This window comes from Centropristis striata, chromosome 4 (assembly GCF_030273125.1).
Source record: "Centropristis striata isolate RG_2023a ecotype Rhode Island chromosome 4, C.striata_1.0, whole genome shotgun sequence".
NCBI lineage: Eukaryota > Metazoa > Chordata > Actinopteri > Perciformes > Serranidae > Centropristis > Centropristis striata.
Genome location: NC_081520.1, coordinates 16,472,030 through 16,494,366, shown reverse-complemented (window position 1 = coordinate 16,494,366; position 22,337 = coordinate 16,472,030). Strand labels below are relative to the sequence as shown.

Genomic DNA, 22,337 nt, shown 5'->3' with positions numbered 1-22,337 from the left:
GAGTTTTGGGCTATTTTGTCCTTTTTTGAATCCTTTTCATCCTGTCTGTATACACCACTTAAAACATGTTTAAATGCCATGTTGGTATTTTTTTTTTCAGCACAACTTCACCTATATGACCTAATAATAATTTATTTTTTTATTCTGACTTACTGGATCAACATTTTGACCCAAAAAGAAACAAAGAAAAACCAACATGAATGTGATCTTGTGATTGTGTGTGATCCTGTCATCCAACCAATTTTATTTGTCTTGTGTGTTTAGCCTAACAATTTGTCATTTTGTGTATTTTTTAGTCATTTTGTGCATTTGTAAGTCATTTTGTGTCTTTTTTTGGTCATTTTACCTTTTGGGGGAAACAACCCAACCAATTATTTACTTGAAGTGTTGTTTGTTTACATGATCCTCAAGGCCTAGGTGAAAAAAGTTAGTGTGAGAGTGAGCAATAATAATATGTTACACTTTACTGTAGTTCAATGTGCAATAATGCCACCAATATTCAGACTGGCATTTTGAGTTTGTTTAACCTGTTAAATAGGCTCAATTTTTATTTGAATTTTATTTTATACGATATATGCAACAATACAGCCATTTAAAATGGATAGTATCAATAAATAAATGACTGAACTTTCAACATTAAGCTCTTGCCTGTTCTTGACTGCCCTATAGAGGCCATTTTAGCATATTGTTTTCCACAGTGCCACTGCTGCTATGAAGGAATATTAAAGTTACTGCTATGCAATAAATAAAGGTCAATCTAGGTAATCTAGTAGTATCTAGTAAATAAATGATTACAAGGTTAACATGAATGAAAGAGTAAAATATAAATATTAATATCGTCCCACGTGATCGATCGGTTCTGATCGGTAAGGCTTTAGGTGATCGGTATCGGTCCCAAAAAACCTGATCAGACCATCCTTTGTATCAGATGTAGGGCTGGGGGACATGAGGAAAACAAATATCTAAATATTAATATTACGACAATATTGTAGGGTTAATAATTAGTGCTTTTACCAAATATTTACACAATGAGATTTCTAATAAATAATCATCGATAATGTGGATAGAATGACTAAGTGAGTAAAGGCAAATAATAGAACATGTAGAACAGTCTGGGAAGTTCAGAAAAAAACATAACATTAATGTAATGCAGTCTTTAAAACCAGGAAAAGACAAACATGTCATATTAAGATATCCAAAATCTAAAACCATACCTAGTCTCATTTCACAATATCAATATAATATAAATATGTTGCCCAGCCCTATAAGGGTAGACTAAAAAAATAACCCTACCATTTCATGCTTTGTTTTTTTTTGGTTTTTAATTCAGTTGTCAATAGTAATTGACTGATAATGTGTCACAAATGAGTAAAGACAGTTCCAGTGAACTATATATTTTTTTTTATTAATAATCCAAAAAGTGAGCAAACAATGTTGAAAAGCTCAAAATATTTCACTTTTTTTTCCTGCCTTTACATGGTATATTCTGCTCTGTCAATCTGAAACCGTAACATTGAGAAAAACTGATGTAAGAAATATGCAAAATGTTACGCAACAACAGAAGGCAAACCTATCATACCCCTATTAAGAGACAAACAACATGTAATAGTATCAAAGGTAAAGTTATATCAATGTATTTAAAATATACTTCTATTCAAATACCTATTCCACACACACATGGCACATTCATAACAAAAGCACTCGTTCAAGCTTCTCAACAAATGTCACAAAAAGGCAGATTTAGTCACTGTAGTCAAAAGAGCTTTGGAATTATTTCCCCCCCAATTGTTAGCAATTCATGTTTACAGTTGTCTGCATTAGAAACTGAAATGGTTTTTGATGTCTTTGATTTGTTTCATCATGTCACCAATTTGCTGTCCCTGCTCCCTGAGGACATCCTGAACAACCTTCTTCTGCTGCACATTCAGAGACATTGTTGTCCTGGCTGCAGGAGCATCCTTCTCCACCTGTGTCTTCTGGTACTCCATCTTCATGTTCACCTGTTTGATGCAGTTGTCCAGGTGTTTCAGTTGCTCACTGATGGTCTGCAACTCCTTCATCATCTCCTTTTCACTGTTTGATAGAATGGGTAGTCGGCTCTGCAGGCTGCCGAGCACTCTTTTAACCCCGTTCATGATGGTTTCCTGGCGATACTTTGCATCTTCGTACTTATCCGCCAACCTCTCTGCTGCGTCTCTCAGACTGTTCTTCTCCTCCTTGCACAGAGACATTTCTTCCAGCTGCTTGTTCTTCTGGCTTGTCAGGAGTTTAACCCTTCTCTGCAGCTCTTCACGGGCCAGGTCCTGCTTGAGAATGTACTCCTCACGGAAGACCTGAGTGGCTCTGCTGAGGAGCTGCAGACACTCTGGTGGTGGCGGTGACGAGTTCTTGTCCCCGGCCTTTAGTACGAGAGGATTGGTGGAGCTACGTGCCAGGATGTTGCGGATGTGCTGCTCGAAAGAGTCGTCGGCCAGCCCGCGCAGAGGGGAGCTACCAGAGCCTGGACCTGGGTGGGAACAGAGCAGGGGAGGAGAGGGGGGGCGGATGGAGCTCAGCAGGGGCAGCAGGATGCACTCGTAGCTGCTGGTGATGCAGATCATGGTGGCGCCCAAGGAAAGGTCAGACACGATCAAAAAGCCACGAACTGGAGCAGACTCACTAGTTAGAAGTGGTCTGGTACAAAGAATGTGCTCTACGATGCAGCGCTTCTCAGCAGCCAGCTCCTGCAGACTGTCCTTATCCTCCTCTCCTGACTGGAGGAACTTCTGCAGCTTGTTGACCCAGATTAGCCCCACGCTGTGGACTCCTGCTTCGTGTGTGCAGTGATACCTGTGCTGGCACAGCGGGTCTCTGTGCAGTCTGATTGGGCAGGTGAAATCAAACTCTTGAGGCTCATCATCCTCTCCGGTGGCCACTTTGAGGGTGAGCTCCAGCTCAACGCACTCAAAAACGTAGAGGGCCGGCACAGCCTCTGTGCCCCGGATCCACTTCTCCACCGCCCCTGACTCCTCTTCTTCCTCAGACTCCAGCACCACACAGTGATACAGCGTGCCTGTTTCTGTGGCTATAACCAGGATACTGGGTGCACATGGCAGGCACAGGATGGCACAAGCATCGTAGCCGTAGTTATCCTCTGCTGCAGGATACATGGGGAGAGGTCCGACGGGTTTAGTTAGTCTCACGCCGTTTGCCAGGCTGGTGTTGCTCACATAGGTCTCCCCATTTTCATAGAGGATGTATAGAGGATAAACCAGCTGCTCTTTGGAGCTCTGTGCTGCCAGCTGCCGAGAAGGGGACGAAATGGGCCCAAAGTCAAACGCCACTGCTATCTCTCCTAGAGATGCTGCATAGGAGCGGACCGGAGGATGCACGCTGCTGTCATCTTCAGACTGGGACACCGACAGGACTTTAGCCGGCGTCTGGGGCGACTTCAAGCTGTAGAACCTGTTGAGAAATGCATTGAGGAAATATTTAAAATTAAATTATCTCACTCCAACACAAAATCCTCACCTACTTCTCTGTGCTGATCGTTTGATGGGGAAAAAATGAGCAGGATTAGATTAGATGAATTACTTTATTAATCCCACAATGGAAAATTCAACCTCTGCAGTTCTTCTAGTTTTATATTGTTACTTTTAAGTTTACTGTTCCCTTTTTTTGTTTGACCAACATCTCCTCCAGCCTCTCCTCCTGTATCTCCTTCTGCATCTCTACTATCCGTCACCTGACAAAAATATATTGATCCATGACATGAACAGTGTAACAATCTTCAATTTTGATGATACGGTTATAGAGGAAAAAACTTAGTTTCTCAATTATCATGACTATGGATGTATAAAATCACATTTGTAATGTAAGGTTTTCTTGTATTTTTCCCTAAATCTTTCATGGTTTGTGTTTTTTTAAACAGTTGCTGCCTTTCAACACACATGGAAATAATTAATAAAAAAATAATCAAAAGTGTATATCTTTGGCATTAAATATAAGCGTTAAATATAAATCTCTGCATTGTTGAGGTTCTACAGTTATAATAATAATAATACATTTTATTTATCAGCACTTTAAAACTCAAAGACACTTTACAAGATTTTTGTGAGCTTTGTAATTGATGAGGAGGATCTTGAAGTGGATGCTGCTTTAAAGGGAGCCAGTGACGGTGTTGCAGGATGGCTGTAATCTGAGTAATTTACACTTTGACTATTAAAGAAGTCTCTTATGTCCATTTTCAAAAACGGCCTTTGGAAAAAGTGCAGGGGAGATATCCCCTGTGTCCCCCCCCAAAAAAAAATTACGTCCGTGCACATGAGCATTGTAGCAGACAACAGAGACAGAATGACAGGTTATTCTAACAAACCTGATGGCGTTGTCGGATGTGAGCAGCACCAGGTGAGGCTCGTCGGTCTCGCTGGGGTACCAGGCCGCCTGCCGCAGAGTCACCGACGCCGAGCTGGTGAAGAAGCGCTCCGCCACCGGGATGGTCTTACAGTTGATTTCCCTCCGTCCGCCCTCGAACTCGGACCTCTTGCCCCACCGCTGAGGCAGCTCCAGCACCGAGACGCCCCGCTGTCCCACCAGCGCGACGTGGTCCTGGGTGGGACTGAGCAGCACCTGGCACAGCTCGAAGAGAGGAGGGTTGATGCACAGCAAGGTCTGGTAGCTCCCGCTGCTGCTGCTGCGGCTCTCATCATCCGTGTTTAACTGTCGCAGGTTGGTGGTGTAAAACACGTGGTCTGTGTCGTCCCACACAAACAAGTCCCCCCCCAAACAAAAGGTGAGGTTCTTAGCGATCCCTCTGACATTGGTTCTGGGCTCCAAATCCAACTTGTCTCGTATTTTTTTAAAGATATCGTGGTTTGGTAAGTCATTCAACCACTGTTCTGTGTTGAATGCCGCCATCTTGATTGACTGAAACGGTCTTCTTCTTCTTCTTTTGAGTTTTATTGGCGGTTGGCAGACCAACGCACAGGTGCATTACCGCCACCTACTGGACTGGAGTGTGGAGCAGTAGATTGACAGGAAAATATATATATAGAAAATAATAATAAATAAATAAATAAATAAGTAAATAAATAAATGATTTAGTAGATTGCCAGGAAATTAAGGAGATAACATAATAATACTGATAAAAAAATAAAAAAGTAATAATAATAATAATAATAATACAATTAAGATAAATAAATGATTTAATGGGGAAAGGGGGAAACAATAGTGTGACTAACAGCATTTTACAATACAATTATAAATAATTAAATACATAACTAAATTATCTCTATAAGTCCTGTTTAAAACAAACTTCTTCTTCTTTTGAGTTTTATTGGCGTTTGGCAGACCAACGCACAGGTGCATTACCGTCACCTACTGGACTGGAGTGTGGAGCAGTAGATTGACAGGAAAATAAGGAGAGAAAATAACAATACTGAGAATAAATGAATAAATGAATAAATAAATAAATAAATAAATAAATAAATAAATAAATAAATAAATAAATAAATAAATAAATAAACAAACAAACAAACAAACAAACAAACAAACAAACAGGAAAAGGGGGAAAAAACAGTTCCTGGCAACCAGAGAGCTTCACGACAGTACGTCATTTACCGTATTCCGCTGGCCGGTGTCGTGTATTTTGCAGAATCACCATGGCGCTGAAAGAGACCGCTGGGCTGTATGAGACCCTCAAAGTAGAGTGGAACAAGAAGAACCCCAACCTCAGCAAATGTGGGGAGCTTCTGAGCAAACTGAAGGTAACACCTCACTACGTTTTATCTGTTTTATATTTTATTTTTATGTTGGGGATACTGTCTATTTAGAAGCATCAGTGCCGTTAGCTTCTGTAGCTAAGGTTGCTAACTGAGGCTAGCCGAGCATTATGTTTGTTTTCTATCAGGTAAACTTCAGATTGCCACCATGTTCTTCGTTTAAAACTGTTAACATTGAGTTTCCAAGTGTTAACTACATGTAAATGTTTGCTCTTTAAGCCAGTTTAATCGATGAAGACAGTGTTGCTAACGTTAACGTAGCTAATTCATTGTCCAACTAGTTTCAATCTCGTTGACACTTTCAACGAAAGATAATCTAGACGACATTGTGGTCTATTATTTAATAATTACTAGGCAAAGTTATTGTTTATATAATGTTATATTTTCCTCACTGATCAGATAGCTTTAGCTTTAAAGTTATTTATCCTTCAACAGTTACATTTCAAATTTGGATGGAATGCAAATAACACAAAATATATAAACAATAAAAATTCTGAATGTGCAAATACTAAATGTACACAATAAAGGGTATGTAAACAGGTTAATGGTAAGTGTCAAAAATATAAGTGGTTAGTTCTAGTTGCTCGGTTTCATGTGATGACTAATAAATAAGTAGGGCCTTGTCCTTGATTTGTTTTGGCAGTATTTCTGGGATTTTGGCAGACTTGAAGGGCAAGACTGGAAATATTCAATGTCTTTGTTGTCAACAGTTACTCACAAAAAAACCATAACCACCAATCAACTTATTTTTCTGTCAAGTTGGGTGTGTCAATGTTTGATATAGTTTTTTAAAAAATTGTTCATTTTGGATGTATTGTAAATATTTATTTTGTCACTCAACCAATGAGAAAGTGATTATATGTAAGATATGAGGCAAATTTGCATATTAGTTGTTTAGCATATTTAACCTCACACTGCATTGCTGCCTATAAGTGGTAGGTTAAGCTTCTGTAACGTTTCTTACTCATTTCACTGACTAATACTATCATTAACATGTTCAGTTGCGATAAACGCTATGTAAACAGCTTAATGGTAAGTGTCAAAAATATAAGTGGTTAATTCTGAGGTGCAATTAAAAATGAAAAAACATGTCAAAAACAGCTGAAAGGATGCAGACATGTTTGATCCAGTTATGAAGGGTTAGTGTCATAATCTTAGATTTTGACAAACAATTCAATGGATGGATGGATGGATGGATGAATTAACACAACAAAATCAACACATTAGGCTTAAAGCTTATGGAGAAAATTACTAATGAATATATTTTTACAGGTTTCATTACTGGAGCTGAACTTCTTACCTACTACTGGGTCTGCGCTCACCAAGCAGCAGCTCATTTTAGCTCGTAAGTATCGGTGGCAAGTCAAGCTGACAGAAAACATTCATATTAAATCTAGGTTGTTAGTTTTTGGCAAAATAGCAAGCCAATTATTCTGATAATGTCCTTAATTACCACAAATTTTTGTTCATTTTTCAGGTGATGTCCTTGAAATTGGAGCCTTGTGGAGTATCCTCAAGAAGGACATCCCATCCTTTGAGAGATACATGGCCCAGCTAAAATGTTACTACTTTGATTACAAGTAATGTCACCCTCATTTTTAATGTGTAGTTGGATTTTGCTTCACATTACTCGCTGCTTTTCTAACATTGCCCTTCCTTTACCTTTGTCATTAAGGGAAGAACTGCCTGAAGCGGCCTACATGCACCAGCTACTTGGACTGAACCTGCTCTTCCTCCTGTCACAGAACCGTGTGTCTGAGTTTCACACAGAACTTGAGAGATTGAGTGCACGAGATATTCAGACCAACGTATACATCAGACACCCAGTGTCCCTAGAGCAGGTAATGCAATTTACCCCAAACTTGGGGTCTGATATTGCATTGTTGTTTGGCTGTGACTGGCTATCAAGGGTAAACCATTGATATTTCTGCAAGCAATCCGTAATTTGTACCCTTAAATATGTTTTTATGTTATTGATTCAGTAGGAATTGGTTGTAGGTTGTCCAGTCAATTAGGAAGTGGCGTCCAGAGTTTTATTGGAAGGCTACCAGCTGTGTTTTGGTGTGGTGGTGCCCTTAAATGACTTAATTAATTCCTTTAAATGATCATACTCCTATTTGTCACCGTCTCCTCAACATTGTATTTCTTACACAGTTTGGATACTACAATAGATTCTGTACTCTGTTATCTTTTGGCTGTCCAAGTTGGACTTGTATGTGCAGACATGCTTCTATAATGCATTGCAAAATAAATAGTGAAAAATGGTCAATAGACAATATACACCTGTCACTATAATTTGAAAACCGTTGCTTTAAGTAACATTGTTTCACTGATGAGCTATATCTTAATACCACCATGATGTTTTATTATGTTTATTTCCTGGTCTTTTTTAGTACTTGATGGAGGGAAGCTACAACAAGGTATTTCTTGCAAAAGGCAACATCCCTGCTGAGAGCTACACCTTTTTTATAGATATTCTACTTGACACAATTCGGTAAGAATCATTACTGTAACTAGAATTATTAATTTGATACAGTCCCTTACATGCGCTTAATAAGTTATGCTATCGTTTATTTTCAATTGTTTATTTAAGTTAGTTTATGTATTGTGCATATTGTTGCAGTCAGTTTGAACATTCTTAATTTCTGTTGATAAAATCACATCAGCTTTTAAAGATAACTTCAACAAAAACTGTGACTTTTTCCAATTACAGTGATGAAATCGCAGGTTGCATAGAGAAAGCATATGAGCAGATCCAGTTCAGTGAAGCCACCCGTGTGCTTTTCTTCAGTTCCCCAAAAAAGATGACAGAGTACGCCAAGAAGGTATGGATGTATATTTTTTTTATTTCGGAAGCAGACATTAGATTTCTGTATGTGCGATTAAAAAAAAATCCCCTATTTTTTAAATTGCATTTTAATATAGTGGGAGGGTAAATTAGGGGCCATGGTTGTAGACAATTTTTGAAATGTGAAAAATAGTTACAGTAGCACCAATTTGTTGGGAATCTAAAATCACCGCACGCTTTGTACAGGATAGGCTCTTTGTTTTGGTCGAATAACATTTCATGTTTAATAGAGCTGCAACAATTATTCGATTAATTGAAGTGATTATTAAATGAATAGTCAACACTTTTGGTAATCTAATAATTGGTTTGAGAAGTTTTTTAAAGACAATAAGTCCAAATTCTCTGATTTCAGCTTCTTCAATGTGAATTTTTCTGGTTTCTTTGTTCCTTTATGACAATAAACTGAATATCTCTGGTTTGTGGACAAAACAAGAGATTTGAGGATGTCATCTTGTGGTTTGGGAAACACTGATTGATATTTTTCACCATTTTATTTACCAAACCATGAATCGATTAATCGCTTAAATAATCAACAGATTAATCAATAATGAAAATAATTGTTAGTTGCAGCCCTAATGTTTAAGTATTTAAATAGATGGAAGCTCATAAGACAATTTAGGCAAGGTGGAAAAAGCATCCCTTATTGTTTAACTTTCAACTGTTCTTAAAAAAGTGTTCCTTGTCGTTTCATTTCTGAAACCGAAACAAAATGTAATCCTAAATTCTTGCTGACAAAGAAATGCATTGTCAGACAGCCGAAGCTGATTGGTCTGTTTCATTTCAGAGGGGATGGAGTTTGAGCGCAGATGGCTATTACTCTTTCACCAGTCAGCAGCAGCGGACCGAGGAGGTGACCATCCCTTCTACAGAGCTGGCACAACAGGTCATCGAATACGCACGACAGCTGGAAATGATTGTGTAATCCGCCCCCAGGAACACACTTAAACACACACGCTGTTGATCCAGTGTACATCCAGTCGGCTCAAAGGCACCCTTTGGGAATATAACTTCATGGAGTGGTTGTCTGTTGCCCATACCTCAAAAATCCGTCAACATTTATCTTTCATTTCAGTTTTCTGCAGATCTTCCTGTCTAGAAGTTTTCTTTCATTTTAAAAGATGGGGAACAAAACTTAAAGGTATAACAGATGACCAGTCAGCAATTTACTGTTTCAATGTTAATTATTTTTATCCAAGATTCCATCTGTACAAAACTTTTTATGGGTTATTCCCAGCGGGTGACCAAAAAACAAGTACTTCAAGTCTCGCTAGTGTTAATACCCTCGGGTCTTTTATAACTACAACAAATTTAATTACAATCACCACCCTGTGACTTTGTCAGTGCCACACAAAATAATCGACTCATTTTTTTTATCCCCAAATTCAAGCAAACTTTTTTTTGTATACAAAGTTAATTTTCTCCCTAGTAGAGCTCACAGAAATGTATTGCCCTTGCCTTGTATCCTAGCAACTGACAGAATTGCCATTGAAGTTTGAGTGTTTTCTAAATGGTGATGCCTCTTCCTCCATATACGAGTTGTAATCAAGTTGATATTACAATGCAAATCTTTGTCTGCAATAAACAGTTAAGAAAATAAACTTTTTGAATGAATGTTTGAAAATGTTTTCTAACTCTCCTCGGATGCAAGTAAGTTACAGTTATCAGTTTGACAAGAATGTAATATTTTGAATTTTGTTACTTTTTGATGCTGTGGTCTTCATTAAACCTGTGTTAGAGGTGGGCGGGATGTAATTTACTGATTTTTAACCAATGGTAGAAGTCATCTTCAACCACTCACTTGTGTTTATGATGCACAGGTGCTTCAGTTTTAGAGGCAGGAAGTCATATAGTGAAACTTTAAGTGCATCTGACTGCACAAGAGTCAATTCACTCCTTTGTGACAGATTTAATACAATATGGGTCTTAAAAGGGATGAGGACAACACTGAATTTGGCAGACAAACATTTGCCAAGCTATGCAGTGGTACCTCTGTAGTTCATTTCCTTTAGGCTTCTGCTCTGACTGAACTTTTAAGATTCCACATCCTTTATTTTCTCGAGGAAACATTGAGGGCAAACCCTCATTTACAATGATGTTGAGAGTACAGACAAAACACAAAACAGAATACAGAGAAAACCCTAAACAGCACAGACAAAACACATGCAAGAATATGAAAAACCGTTTCAGTGAATGGCAGAGTTATTGGTCATTATAGTTTTATGACATCTGACATGTTGAGTATGGCCATACACCTGTATGTTTTCCTGTTGCTTTCTCTGATCCTGCACAGGTTTCATCTGTTGCTGTACTTAAGGTCTTTACTGCTACTGGCTTCATTTTTCCACATACATCCTAAAGTCGCAGTAAAATAGACTTCTGAGCATCCAATGACCCTGCAGTTATTTTCACACCACCACATGGCCTAGTGGTTGGTCTTGCAGGTGTATCCTGATGGAGCACTGGTTTTGGAGTCTTATTATCCTTAGATTTCGCAAGAGATGTGTGTTGGAGGCAAGGCATGGGGTATATTTTACTGGGCCAGCTTCGTGTCAAATGTTCACAGGCCTGTGAATGCTTTGTTCTCTGTTTTGAAGGGCATCAACAGCAGGAAGTTGGTGCACCCTTGTGTGCATTTCTTCATTACTATTGCTGGGTTTCATGTGATGACTAATAAATAAGTAGGGCCTTGTCCTTGATTGGTTTTGGCAGTATTACTGGGATTTTGGCAGGCTTAAAGGGCAAGACTGGAAATATTCAACGTCTTTGTTGTCAACAATTCTCACGAAAAGACCAAAACCACCAATCAACTTATTCTTCTGTCAAGTTGGGTGTGTCAAAGTCTGATATAGCTTATTTCTCTGCCATTGAGTGCCTTTAACCCTCTGGGACCACTCGGGACATTTTCAGCCATATTTGTCATTTTTCTTAAAATGTGTTCATTTTGGATGTATTTTAAATATTTATTTTGTCACTCAACCAATGAGAAAGTGATTATATGTAAGATATGAGGCAAATTTGCATATTAGCTATTTAGCATACTGACCCTCACTGCATTACTGCCTATCAGTGGTAAGGTAAGCTTCTGTAACATTTCACTGAGTAATACTAACATTAACGTGTTCAGTTGCTCTCTTAAAAATATATTTTTTTGTAAAATGATGTAAAGTTAGCTGCATAGACATATATTAGTTATGGTAGCTAACGTTAGCTGAAGTTCTTACCGTTTGTTGAAGTTTTGAAGTTGAAGTTACCGTTTAATTGAAATTAAAGCCGCATTAACTTGACTTAATTCACTCACATTATGATTAGTTAGTTATATATGTTATTTTAGGCAAATAAACGTGGTCGGGCAGACAAATTCATAAACCATCTTTGATTCTTAGCTAACCACTAACTAGCAAACTCACCATTATGCTTTGTTAGTACTAGGTTAGTATTTTATTTTTACAGTCGAGATTTATTGTTTGCATTCATCTTTTAATATTACTATGGACTACAATGCAATTGTTTGTCATCATTTTGTAACTTTATATCTTTTTCCCCACGATATTTTTATTTCATTTTCAGTTTTTAACACTTTGACATACAGCCTTTACATTCATGTATCTTCATTCGACTTCCATATTTTAAGATAGCTGCATTTACTTAGATACACAAAATAAAAACAAACAGAACATAACACTTCGAACAGATATGCTCCTCCTGTTGAAGAAAATGGTAATCTATATACAATTGAGTATCGTTTGTAATTGGTGTAAATTAAAACAAATATATAGAAAAGCAATATGAATCTGCATTGTCCACAAAGACTAGTTATCCACTTCTTCGTCCGTTAAATCTAAGTATGTAGTTGATGAAAGGGCTCCATATGTCCTCAAATACATGCTGTTTACCTTTATGTAAGTTATTTTCTCTAAAGGAAGGCTTACTAACATCTGTAACTTTAAATTTTACTAACTTTTTCTAATGACTGATCCATCCATATAATGTGCACGTGTATGTGCAATCGTGTAATTAAGGCGCTGTCCTTGGTGCTGAAATAGACGTGCTCTTATATTCCTCTAATAATTGATTGAATGACCTATGATTCACCAGTTTAACAACTTAACAGCTTAACTTAACCAACAAAGTTGAATAAAGCAGAAGTATGCCATTGTGTTGATCCATATAAGGGATTTCTGCTTTTGAATGTGTCTCCTCTCCAGGGTCTAGAGGGCAGGTAGCCACGTAGCAGCAGTCGGCTCTGGATCTGCACTTTTCCCGGTATGTAGCTGCTATCAGTTGTGTAGCCTATTTGATCTATTTTTAGAAGTGTAGATGGTCAGTGCGAGTGAGTTCTTTGTGTGTTTCGTATCGTATTTAACTAGTAAAAGACCGTATGTGACGGACAAAATCTGGGCTCGTCCGGGATTTGAACCCGGGACCTCTCGCACCCTAAGCGAGAATCATACCCCTAGACCAACGAGCCACGTTGTACAGCGCAAATCTGCATTTCTGAAGGAGAATGGCAAAGTCTATCCGTTTTGATTACAAACTGGTAAAGTTTTAACTTTTAACCCCTTGTGCACTCTAAAACAACATTTTGTGCTGTATGCCCTGTAAGCTACTGTTGATATTTACGGTGGGTTATTGCTACACATATGTGTATTTCCTGACATGGAGAGATACTAGGCTAATGTTTACTGGTGAGTCATGGACAGTGGTGGAATTTAAGTTGCAGTTTTGAGTATTTCATTTTTTTAGTACTCTATACTTAATATATTCCACTACATTTTGGAGGGAAATGTTTTACTTTATAGTCCACTGCATGTATTTGATAACTTCTTAGTTATTTTTCAGACAGGAATTAAAATTACAAAATAGAATCAACCAATCAATAAATAATAATGTACTATTATGGATTTTTTTTAAATCACAAGCTACCTAGTAGAAAAAGTCTGGGTCATTATGCACAGTGAGTACAGTGAGTGGGTTTTCTATTGTACAATTTAATGTAAATATCGGCAAAAAGATTATTATTTAGACTGAATAATCCTGTTATTTTTAGGGTAATTGTGTCTTTGTGACATTATGGTATTTATCCATTAATTTTACAGATTTTTTTCCAAATATTTTTACAGTTTAAGTTTTGTACTATTCCTTTATTTACGATAATTAAGTGTCTACTACGGTGATATACATTTTTTTAATTTTACGTCCCATTTCTGATGCAATTTGACAGTGTTTTACTGTAATTTCTACAAACTTTTTTTTAAAGTGTACTGTACCTTTTGTACTATTAAAGCCTAATGTCACTTTTGTACCTCATGAATAAGTACTTCTTCCACCACTGGTCAACATCGCGACAGCAATGCAATACATTTCTTAGATTTTAATTTACCAAATCAAGTTCCACGAATTAACATATTAACACATATTTTTTGTCTAGAGAACCACAGAGTTTTATTCAAACAGAGGCAGTGATTTTCCTAATGAATAAGCCCCAAATTAAACACCAAAGACGCATAAAAAGTATCGCTGTCCATGGTACTGAAACCTGTGTCGCTGCTGGTACCATTGCTGGATCCTATGGGACACTAAGTTGTTTTCTTTTCCTGCTTTGATGGAAAACTACATAATAATACACAGTAAAGATTTTGTTACGCATAGGAACAAAAACCAAATGTATACTCGTATAATTTTAAAACATAACTGCGAGCAAAAATGCAATGGAGGGCAAATCCATAATTTTATTTTACCTATATTTTATGTTTGTTTTGATGGTTTACCCAGCTTTTCATTTACCACCAACGTCACTGCATATATCAGCAACTCAGTGGTGAATTTCAATAATTTAAAATCACATGGTTACACAGATAAAGTCTATAGCCCACCTAAAGCCACGATGCTATCAATGATTAGTGCGGATGTGTTGGCACAGGGCAGGTAGAGTGAGAAAGGGAATAAGCGAGGGAGTGATTTGGAGCAAGAGAGAGAGAGAGAGAGAGAGAAGGAGAGAGAGAGGGAGGGAGGGAGGGAGGGAGAGAGAGGGAGGATGCTGCCAGCGGAAAATGGCTGCTGCAACCTCAAGCCTATCCTGATACACCGAAACGACATCAAGGTGGAGAGAGAGAGCGAGAGGAAGAGAGAGAGGAAGAGAGAGAAAGATTAGGAAAATGAGAGCAGATAGAGAGAGAATGTGAGTGAGCCTGTGAGTGTTTCCTGAAAGGAGGATAAAAAGAGAGAGAGAGGAGACCCTGGGGTGGGCTGCTGCAAGCGGCGGGCAACACCGAGCCATGGAGGGCGAGTAAGTCCTTACATTTTCATTTTTAACATTGCACATATATATTCAGCCATCCGCCAAAACGGATAGAAAGAACGCCACCGCCATCAATGTTACACCAATCCAGCATCATGCACTGTTATCACAATCGGTGCTCTACAATTTAGCAGGCTGTCGAGAATAAAAACACCATTACGTAGTCTTGAATCAACAGCATACACCCCATTTCCGATATATCCATGCCAATATGTGATAAATGTTAAGCCACCTACATGTGGACCTGAGCTTTTAGACGACTGGCACACAACCTACACGCACAGAATTACAGGATGATAATGGAAATATATGAAACAAAGGACAGAAGCTATGCAACAATTCAGAACTAAATGCGTGGTTAGCGATTGGTAAAAACAGTCACGAAATCAGTCAATGTGTAAAATGTATGGGGGAAAAAAGGCGAAATATGGCGAGTTTGGGGCCAGCATCGCGTCATTCAAGACATGGCTACAGTAAAACGAGGGAGGGATGGAGGCGTTGTGATTTTTATCAACGTGTCTCGGGGTTTCATTATGATTTTTTAAAGCCAAACTTTATGAATGAAATGTGATTTTTTTTCTCTCTCGCTCGCTCTCCCTCATCCTCACCCCTCCTCTCCTCCTTCCCTTTTCTAATCGGCCCCCTCCCCCCATCTCTCGTTTCCTCTCCATCCTCTCACCCACTCGTTCCTTTTTCCTTCCCTTTTTCACACGCGATTGCATTGTATTTAGGCCTTAAACATTTTCCGGCGAAATGTCTATGGCACAGCGCGATGTCGAAGCCAGTCTTGCTCCATCCCATTCATAAAAAAATATAACATAATATCGGGGTGTGTTAATGAGTGCGTGCAGCAGGGGCGGAATGGAGAAAAGGAGCGTCTGGGAAAATAATTGCAACACTTAAAAATTCAGTGTGATTTTAAAATAACAAAAAGACGCGGTTGTGCATGCATTACATGCACATGTCGAACTGCGGTGCTGAATTATTCAGCCGTTTGGCGAGGGCAGAGCTTATTTTTGCAAGAATGCCGGGGCCTCTGATGGCGAATGGGTGCGTTCATTGATACATCTATCTGGGAAACACTCATTCTTCCTCCCTCCTCCCATTTGGCCATTTCTCTCCTCCTCAACGCTGGCTTTCTTTCTATCCATTTGCTCCATACTTCCTTTATTCTACAGCCTGCAGTCAGTCAGTCAGTCAGTCAGTCAGTCACAGCTTTAATTCTCATATGCTCCTAAGCTGCAGAAATGTTTAAATAAAGTCAAACCGTTATCCAAATGTTTCAGGATTCTTCATTTTTGTTTACCATCACCACATGCTAATTAAAATCAGGTTTACCTCCATCATGCCATTATAGATTAGTTAAAAATGGCCTGACTATTACTGTGTGATAGGCCTTTGAGTTGTCATGTTGCAACACCAGTACTCAGGCCATGCTGTCAATTCTGTCTTCTTTATGTCAATTTCATCTTGCAATCTTAGTATATTGGAGCTGAAAACAATTGCCTTAGCATCATATTAGTACTGCATTTTTGTATTATGGATTTTCTTTTTCCACTTGAATGATTGTGCATATCAGTGTATGCATGTTTGCTTGTATTTATATCAGTGTATATAATTGTATTGTTTAATGAGCCTGGGCTTCTGCTCACTCTCTTGGCTTCCCTGACAGTGTGCGTGTTCGTGCAGTGGTGATGACACGTGATGACTCCAGTGGCGGTTGGGTGCCCCTTGGAGGTGGTGGCCTCAGTCATGTGGTCATATGTAAAGGGCGGAGTCATGACGGCCGAGGGCGGAGAGAATACATCATACGTGGAGAACGGCTGCGAGATCGAGCAGTGAGTGTGTGCGTGTGTGTTATGGCTGTCTTTGGTGCCACGTTGCTCCTCAACACCACCTAAAGACTGTAGTTTCATGTTATGCGAGGGCATGCTTTCAGGAAAGCATAGATCTTGGTTGGTGAACTAACTTCTTGTGTTGCTGGGGTTGCCATTTGTGTCTTTAGCCTGTGTTGGAGTGTGCAGTGCAAAGAGGGTTAGTGTACAACAAGGTGAACCCCATCTTCCATCACTGGCGAGTAGAAGATCGAAAGTTTGGCCTTACGTTCCAGAGTCCTGCCGATGCCATCTCCTTTGAGAAAGGGCTGCAAACTGTCATAGACAAGCTCGACAGAGGTAGAGAAACAGAGTCACATATAGAAACTTAAATTAGTTGTGTTCAAATTGGCTTAAGAAAGTATCTAGCAAAGCCTAAATCCTCTCTGTTCATGTTGCAAGGCTCTGACTCGCCCTCGTCCTCCACGCCAGAAGAGGCCGACACCGAGGATGATGGACAAGCTGTGAGTATCTGAGCAGGTTGTCAGTTTAGCTTTTGTTCTCTAAAAAAGGGATGATTTATGCTGCAAAAGGGCCCAAATGCAATTATTGGTGTTTTTGGCTTGTGGGATGACTTGAAGCCTCTGCCAGTCCCATACAGGAAGTGAGTCGTCATCCAACAGCAGAAAGGGGATGCTTCCTAAACCCATCACCATAGTGACGAGTGAGTCGTCGTCGATCTGCTTTGTGCGATCGGAAGAGTTTAGTTTTGGATCCAGCCATGCTGTTACCACTCAGACACCTGCTCAGGTACCGCAAACACCTTCTGCTCCAAAGACTTCATTGGCACTTCATTGTGATAAGCTGCTCAAACAAACACACACATTTAGATTTTTGGTTGATTTCTCTGTACCTGAGCTCTAATGATGATTACTATAAAAGAGTAGCTCAAAACAACAGGTGTAAGTCAACCTTGTTGGGTCTTTTTGTGTTCCCAGCAATACCATTGGTATTTTAAACTCATTATTAGACACTACAGCGATAAAAAACATGTAAGGTTGACTGGTTGTCTCCACCCTGAAGTCCACACCTACACACATTTATTTATTCCACATGAAGTAAAAGTAAAATTAAAAGGATCCACTGTCGTCCCATAGAATGAAATCTTATCTAAACTGGGGTTGTAGATCATTTGTGCTCATATTTGAGATCCTAGAGAGGAAACCTTCTGTAACTGCTGCCAGTACACATTGTTCCTGACTCACTCTGTAATTCTATACCCTCTCCACAGATCCACACCAGGCCGGGACAGCACCAGCTCTCACAAATGACGGCTGTGTTGAATCCGCCAGCGCCCCCGCCCCCACCTCCTGCTCCACCTACTCCTCCTGTGGGTCCCCCAGCCTCATCTCCTCTGTCTCCCCTCTCACCCACTATTTCTCTGCTGGAGGAGGGAGACTTGCGCAGCGTGGACCCTTGCAAAGACCTGTGGGGTTCTCGAGGTTATGAGGACTACAGACGGGCGGGGGCCACTAGGACTATGGTCGGGGGGCTGACTGGGGGTGTGGTTGTCGGCGGTGGAGGGAATCTGCAGGACAAGTCAGAGCTGTGCGTTGTTCGCTTTGAGAAGGAGCTGGCAGGAGTGGGGACGGCGGGGTGTGACGTGACAGTGAGCCTGGACAGTAAAGCTTCCCAGCGGCTGTCTTCGTCATCACCCACCTGTATGTCCATGCCCAACGCTGTGTCAGGCGTGTCCTCACCTGCTGGCTCGCCCCAGGAGACGTGCAAAGGCTCGCCGTCTCCCTGCTGCATCCACACCTCATTGGCCACGCCCCGGTCGCGGACTCGTAAGAGAGGAGGAGGGGCCAGCAGCGGCGACCCAGGGGTAATCTCCCCCGACGACGACAGCCCGTGTCCTCAGGCTTCGTCGTCGTGCTCGTCACGCTGTGTGTACTGCCGCTCTGTTTTCAGCGCTTCGGAGAACGGGCGGGGCCGCTGCAGAGATGCCCCCGACCCGGCCCTGCACTGCCTGCGCCAGTGGACCTGTGTGTGGTGCGCAGAGAGTCTGCTCTACCACTGCATGTCGGACTCTGAGGGAGAGTTCTGGGAGCCTTGCTCGTGTGAAGACTCGATGGGGGGCCACCCGCACCCCCTTTGCTGTGCCCGCTGGTTGGCCCTCCTGGCCCTCTCGCTCTTCGTGCCCTGCATGTGCTGCTACCTGCCTTTGCGCGCCTGCCTGCGGTGTGGGGAGAGGTGTGGCTGCTGTGGAGGAAAGCACAAGGCGGTCCGATGAGGCCAGGCTAGGGGGTGGGAGGGGTTCCCTGGACCAAGGAGGTTTGGGTGCTGAGAGGAGAGAGCAGGAGGTGGAGCTTAGCAGGTGGAACAGTGCTCTCAGTAGACCCAGACCTCTGACGCGGCCCTCAAAAGCCCCATGGCCTTCCACTGCATTCCGCTCTTTCTCTTTTCAACCTGAGGCCTTCCTCACTGGTCCTTGCCTGCTGAGGGTGCACTGCTCTCAGACCAGGCTCTGTGGGAGTCATCTGGAGCCTTCGTAGTGGATTTACTGAGGGTTGGCTGATCTAGAATTAGCGGTCAGAAACTTTATCACAGGAAGAGAGTGGCAGAGGCAACGATGATGTGTACACTGTTTCAAATGTCTGTTTGTTTTTTTTTTTATTTAGAAAGAAAAACACAAAAAACTAAAGATGTTTATATATATGATTGTTATAATTTTAATTGGTATATTTTATTAAATGTAAAACGTATTGACAGAACCCCCCAATGGCACACACTATCACGTATTATTCACAAACATGAGATCTTGGGGAAGTTATTTGTTTCATGTTGGCCTGTTTATCGGTCAGATGAACAGATGTCACCCTTTACCTCTAATTTTACCTCAGATGTTACTCAACCCTGGTTAAGAAATGAAAAAGAGGAGGGAGCGATGTTTGGAGAGAGTGAGCACAAGTGAGTGCAGTCTTCAAGATAGATGAGCATCTGAGACCACTAGTGTTGTCTTTTGGTTCAAGTAGTAGACCACAGTGAAGGAAAGGTTATCAAACGCAAAGGGACAATTAATGTTAAGGGAAGTTGCAATGACAACCACAAAGACTTAAAGTCATAATGTGATTCATTATGGTCCTTTGTAACCAAACACAAGGTTATTTTTGTTTTCTAAAAAAAAAGAAAAAAGAAAATCAAGAATGTGTGTCGAACATTAAACACCCTCACTTTACACATAGTTTTTCATCTTTCCATGTATTTTCAATATTAATCATAGAAAACATCACATCCCACCACTGTACTTGTTGAATCAGTCAAGGTGCTTACAACTGAGGCCTCTGAGCGAGTCTATTCTACCTAATGTACACAACGACTGTACAGTCCCAACCCCAAAGAAAAACAAAACAGGACCCCATGCTAACCAATCTGTAGATGTGTCCAGGCCTTTGAATGAGACGCCACCAAAAAAAAAGAAGAATTAAGTGCAATGAACAATGTATTGAAAGAGTATTTTTGTACCAGTTGTTCACGTTAGGAAAACTAAATCGAAAAGTGTTGGAACTGAATACTGTAGTGTGTTATTGTGTTCGACATCAAGCAGAAATGATAAATAGGAACACACACTCGTCTTTGAGCAGCAGCACGTAGCTCGCAGGTGTGACATTTAAACGTGCGTGCTGTAGACTGTTGACCCTGTGATAAGAAAAGAGACACATTAACTTGAAAAATATGAATGGCGGTAGGTCTTTGTTTGGGCACAGTGGCAGATGTGTTTGCTGAATGTTGCTTTAAGTATGAAGTCAAAAAAAGCTGCTATTTTAAGTCCTGTCCTAATCCTATTCTAACTTCCCGCTGCCTCTTAGCAATTGATGAGGTGGTGTGGCCGAGTCAAACAATCCCTCAACTTCTTGATCCACTCAAGGTGCTGAGGAGGCTAAATTGTGTGTGAGTAAGGTTTTTGTAAGCTGGGCTTAAAGATAAATTCACCAGGACACTTCAAGACATTTTTAAAAAATGCTTCTGGTGATGCACTTTGCATTTCTGTGTCTATTTTGCTGATTGGTGGCATATGTTTCTACTTACAGTGAATAGCTGGTGTAGAAGATTAAAAAGTATTTCCATCACAGCTTCAACAGATTATATTGACTGATTGATTTTCAAAAAATTCAATATGTCATCATATTAAATAGCAAGGGCATCTTTTTACAGCATCCCTTTACCAGTGTTTAACAGGTTGAAGGTAAATGATACTATTAAAGGTGGAGAAACACCAGAAATTCTACAGAAATTTGCATCCTGACTAAAATGCAAAGAAGCCACAAGATTTATAAGATCATATTTTTTGTTGACAGAAAAACTGAGGCACTATTATCCCTATAACTGTTGTTATTGGTCTCTCCACTGACATAAAGAGCAAACTAACAAATGCCAGGAAATTTCAAGAAATCTGTGAGCAAAGTATTGAAGATGTTGGTATGCACGTTGACTTAAAATGGAAAGACTAAAAAGTAAAGTCCCAAAATAACTCATGAAATGCACAGAGCATCACAGAATGAAACCTTAACAGTGTTAGAGAATCTGTCGGGGGCTCTCTCTCTTTTAAATCCTTTAAAATTAACGATGAGAACACACAGAGTGCGCTCTGTATAAGTAAACTACCTGGTAGACCTTGAATTATGGCAGAATGAACCTTTCAGAAGCTTCATCAGATTATTTACATTTTAGGTTTAGCCAAGAACTTGTATCCAAAGTGACTTAAAGTGAGTGAACAGGCAGTAAGTAGGGTTCAGAGTCAGGACACACAACTGCTAATGAACACGACCCTTGACCTCTCGGTTATAGGACAGTCATCGTCACTACTAGGCCAGCCTGCCAACAATGTTGGTCCACTTAAAAAAAAAAATGCTGTCACAATGGCAGAAAACACACACTCAGTCAGTCACTAGACTGCCATTCCCTGCTATTAAATTAACCCTTTGTCCCACACACACAATCCCCACAAATCTGCAATGCATAGACCTGCACACAGACACACACGTTCACTCGATGGTGCAGACATACAGAACTAGTAAAGCCATTGCACACAGTTTGCTACTTCTGGTTCAGAAATGGTGTTAGAGTACAGTACTGACAGTCACAATTGCAGGCCCCATTCTTACATCTTAATAAATGTGCCTTTTGATTTGAGTAATCAATAACTTATGATTTCTAAGTAACTCTGTGTTAAGTACTATTTACTTTTTGGGTTATTGATTTCTGCCAATGTGCATATTTTCAAATGTACGTATTTATTAGTTTCAAAGTAATTAATGAGATATTACCTGTTTATTTATTTATTGAGATATTTATTCTGATTCTTTATTTTTTTGAGACAGGTTTTTATCTTCCGTGCTGTCTTACTTCTGACTTTGTGCCAATGTGCTGCTTTGAGGTGTTACATATCGTGGGTTTGTATCATTATTAAACCCTCACTCTATATTTTAAATCAGTGTCTACTTCTCTCTTACATGTGCATGTTGATAACTCACTCTGCCTTTTCCCCAATACTGTATGAATACACAATGCTCTCTAAGGAATAAGAAGGGGGAAAAAATCTATAAATGTGTTTTGTT

The 22,337-nt window shown here is 40.1% G+C and overlaps 3 protein-coding genes and 1 non-coding gene across 5 annotated transcripts; 2 read left to right on the top strand and 2 right to left on the bottom strand.

Moving 5' to 3' along the window:
* Positions 1-1,323: 1,323 nt before the first annotated feature.
* nup88 (nucleoporin 88) lies at positions 1,324-4,912 on the bottom strand. Its single transcript, XM_059331222.1, has 2 exons — positions 4,355-4,912; positions 1,324-3,444 (listed from the first exon to the last, which is right to left on the bottom strand). The coding sequence occupies exons 1-2, from the start codon at positions 4,894-4,896 to the stop codon at positions 1,818-1,820; spliced, it is 2,169 nt and encodes a 722-aa protein (XP_059187205.1). The 5' UTR covers positions 4,897-4,912; the 3' UTR covers positions 1,324-1,817.
* A 677-nt stretch (positions 4,913-5,589) lies between these two features.
* On the top strand, positions 5,590-10,218 carry psmd8 (proteasome 26S subunit, non-ATPase 8). Its single transcript, XM_059331121.1, has 7 exons — positions 5,590-5,744; positions 7,032-7,104; positions 7,237-7,339; positions 7,435-7,600; positions 8,153-8,253; positions 8,473-8,584; positions 9,392-10,218. Exons 1-7 carry the CDS (start codon positions 5,640-5,642, stop codon positions 9,527-9,529), a joined length of 798 nt encoding a protein of 265 aa, XP_059187104.1. The 5' UTR covers positions 5,590-5,639; the 3' UTR covers positions 9,530-10,218.
* Positions 10,219-11,165: 947 nt separating this feature from the next.
* Positions 11,166-22,210, top strand: spred3 (sprouty related EVH1 domain containing 3). 2 transcript variants are annotated; one of them, XM_059331381.1, is made up of 7 exons: positions 11,166-11,676; positions 12,813-12,870; positions 16,578-16,743; positions 16,911-17,079; positions 17,182-17,243; positions 17,371-17,529; positions 18,011-22,210. In XM_059331381.1, exons 3-7 carry the CDS (start codon positions 16,600-16,602, stop codon positions 19,010-19,012), a joined length of 1,536 nt encoding a protein of 511 aa, XP_059187364.1. In that variant the 5' UTR covers positions 11,166-11,676; positions 12,813-12,870; positions 16,578-16,599; the 3' UTR covers positions 19,013-22,210. The 2 variants fall into 2 exon arrangements, with proteins under 2 accessions (XP_059187364.1, XP_059187363.1); XM_059331380.1 differs by having other exon boundaries at positions 11,166-11,681.
* On the bottom strand, positions 13,004-13,075 carry trnap-agg (transfer RNA proline (anticodon AGG)). The gene has a single exon. It is a non-coding gene; the product is annotated as a tRNA-Pro (tRNA).
* Positions 22,211-22,337: the final 127 nt, after the last annotated feature.

What these genes read in the sequence shown, in the direction of transcription:
- nup88 (XM_059331222.1), bottom strand. Translation starts at nt 4,896, where the DNA reads ATGGCGGCATTCAACACAGAACAGTGGTTGAATGACTTACCAAACCAC. An exon ending in ACATCCGACAACGCCATCAG is followed by an intron (nt 3,445 to 4,354) that starts GTTTGTTAGAAT and finishes ATTTCTCAACAG; the next exon opens with GTTCTACAGCTTGAAGTCGC.
- psmd8 (XM_059331121.1), top strand. Translation starts at nt 5,640, where the DNA reads ATGGCGCTGAAAGAGACCGCTGGGCTGTATGAGACCCTCAAAGTAGAG. An exon ending in AGCTTCTGAGCAAACTGAAG is followed by an intron (nt 5,745 to 7,031) that starts GTAACACCTCAC and finishes ATATTTTTACAG; the next exon opens with GTTTCATTACTGGAGCTGAA. An exon ending in ATTCTACTTGACACAATTCG is followed by an intron (nt 8,254 to 8,472) that starts GTAAGAATCATT and finishes TTCCAATTACAG; the next exon opens with TGATGAAATCGCAGGTTGCA.
- spred3 (XM_059331381.1), top strand. Translation starts at nt 16,600, where the DNA reads ATGACACGTGATGACTCCAGTGGCGGTTGGGTGCCCCTTGGAGGTGGT. An exon ending in AACGGCTGCGAGATCGAGCA is followed by an intron (nt 16,744 to 16,910) that starts GTGAGTGTGTGC and finishes TTGTGTCTTTAG; the next exon opens with CCTGTGTTGGAGTGTGCAGT. An exon ending in CCACTCAGACACCTGCTCAG is followed by an intron (nt 17,530 to 18,010) that starts GTACCGCAAACA and finishes CCCTCTCCACAG; the next exon opens with ATCCACACCAGGCCGGGACA.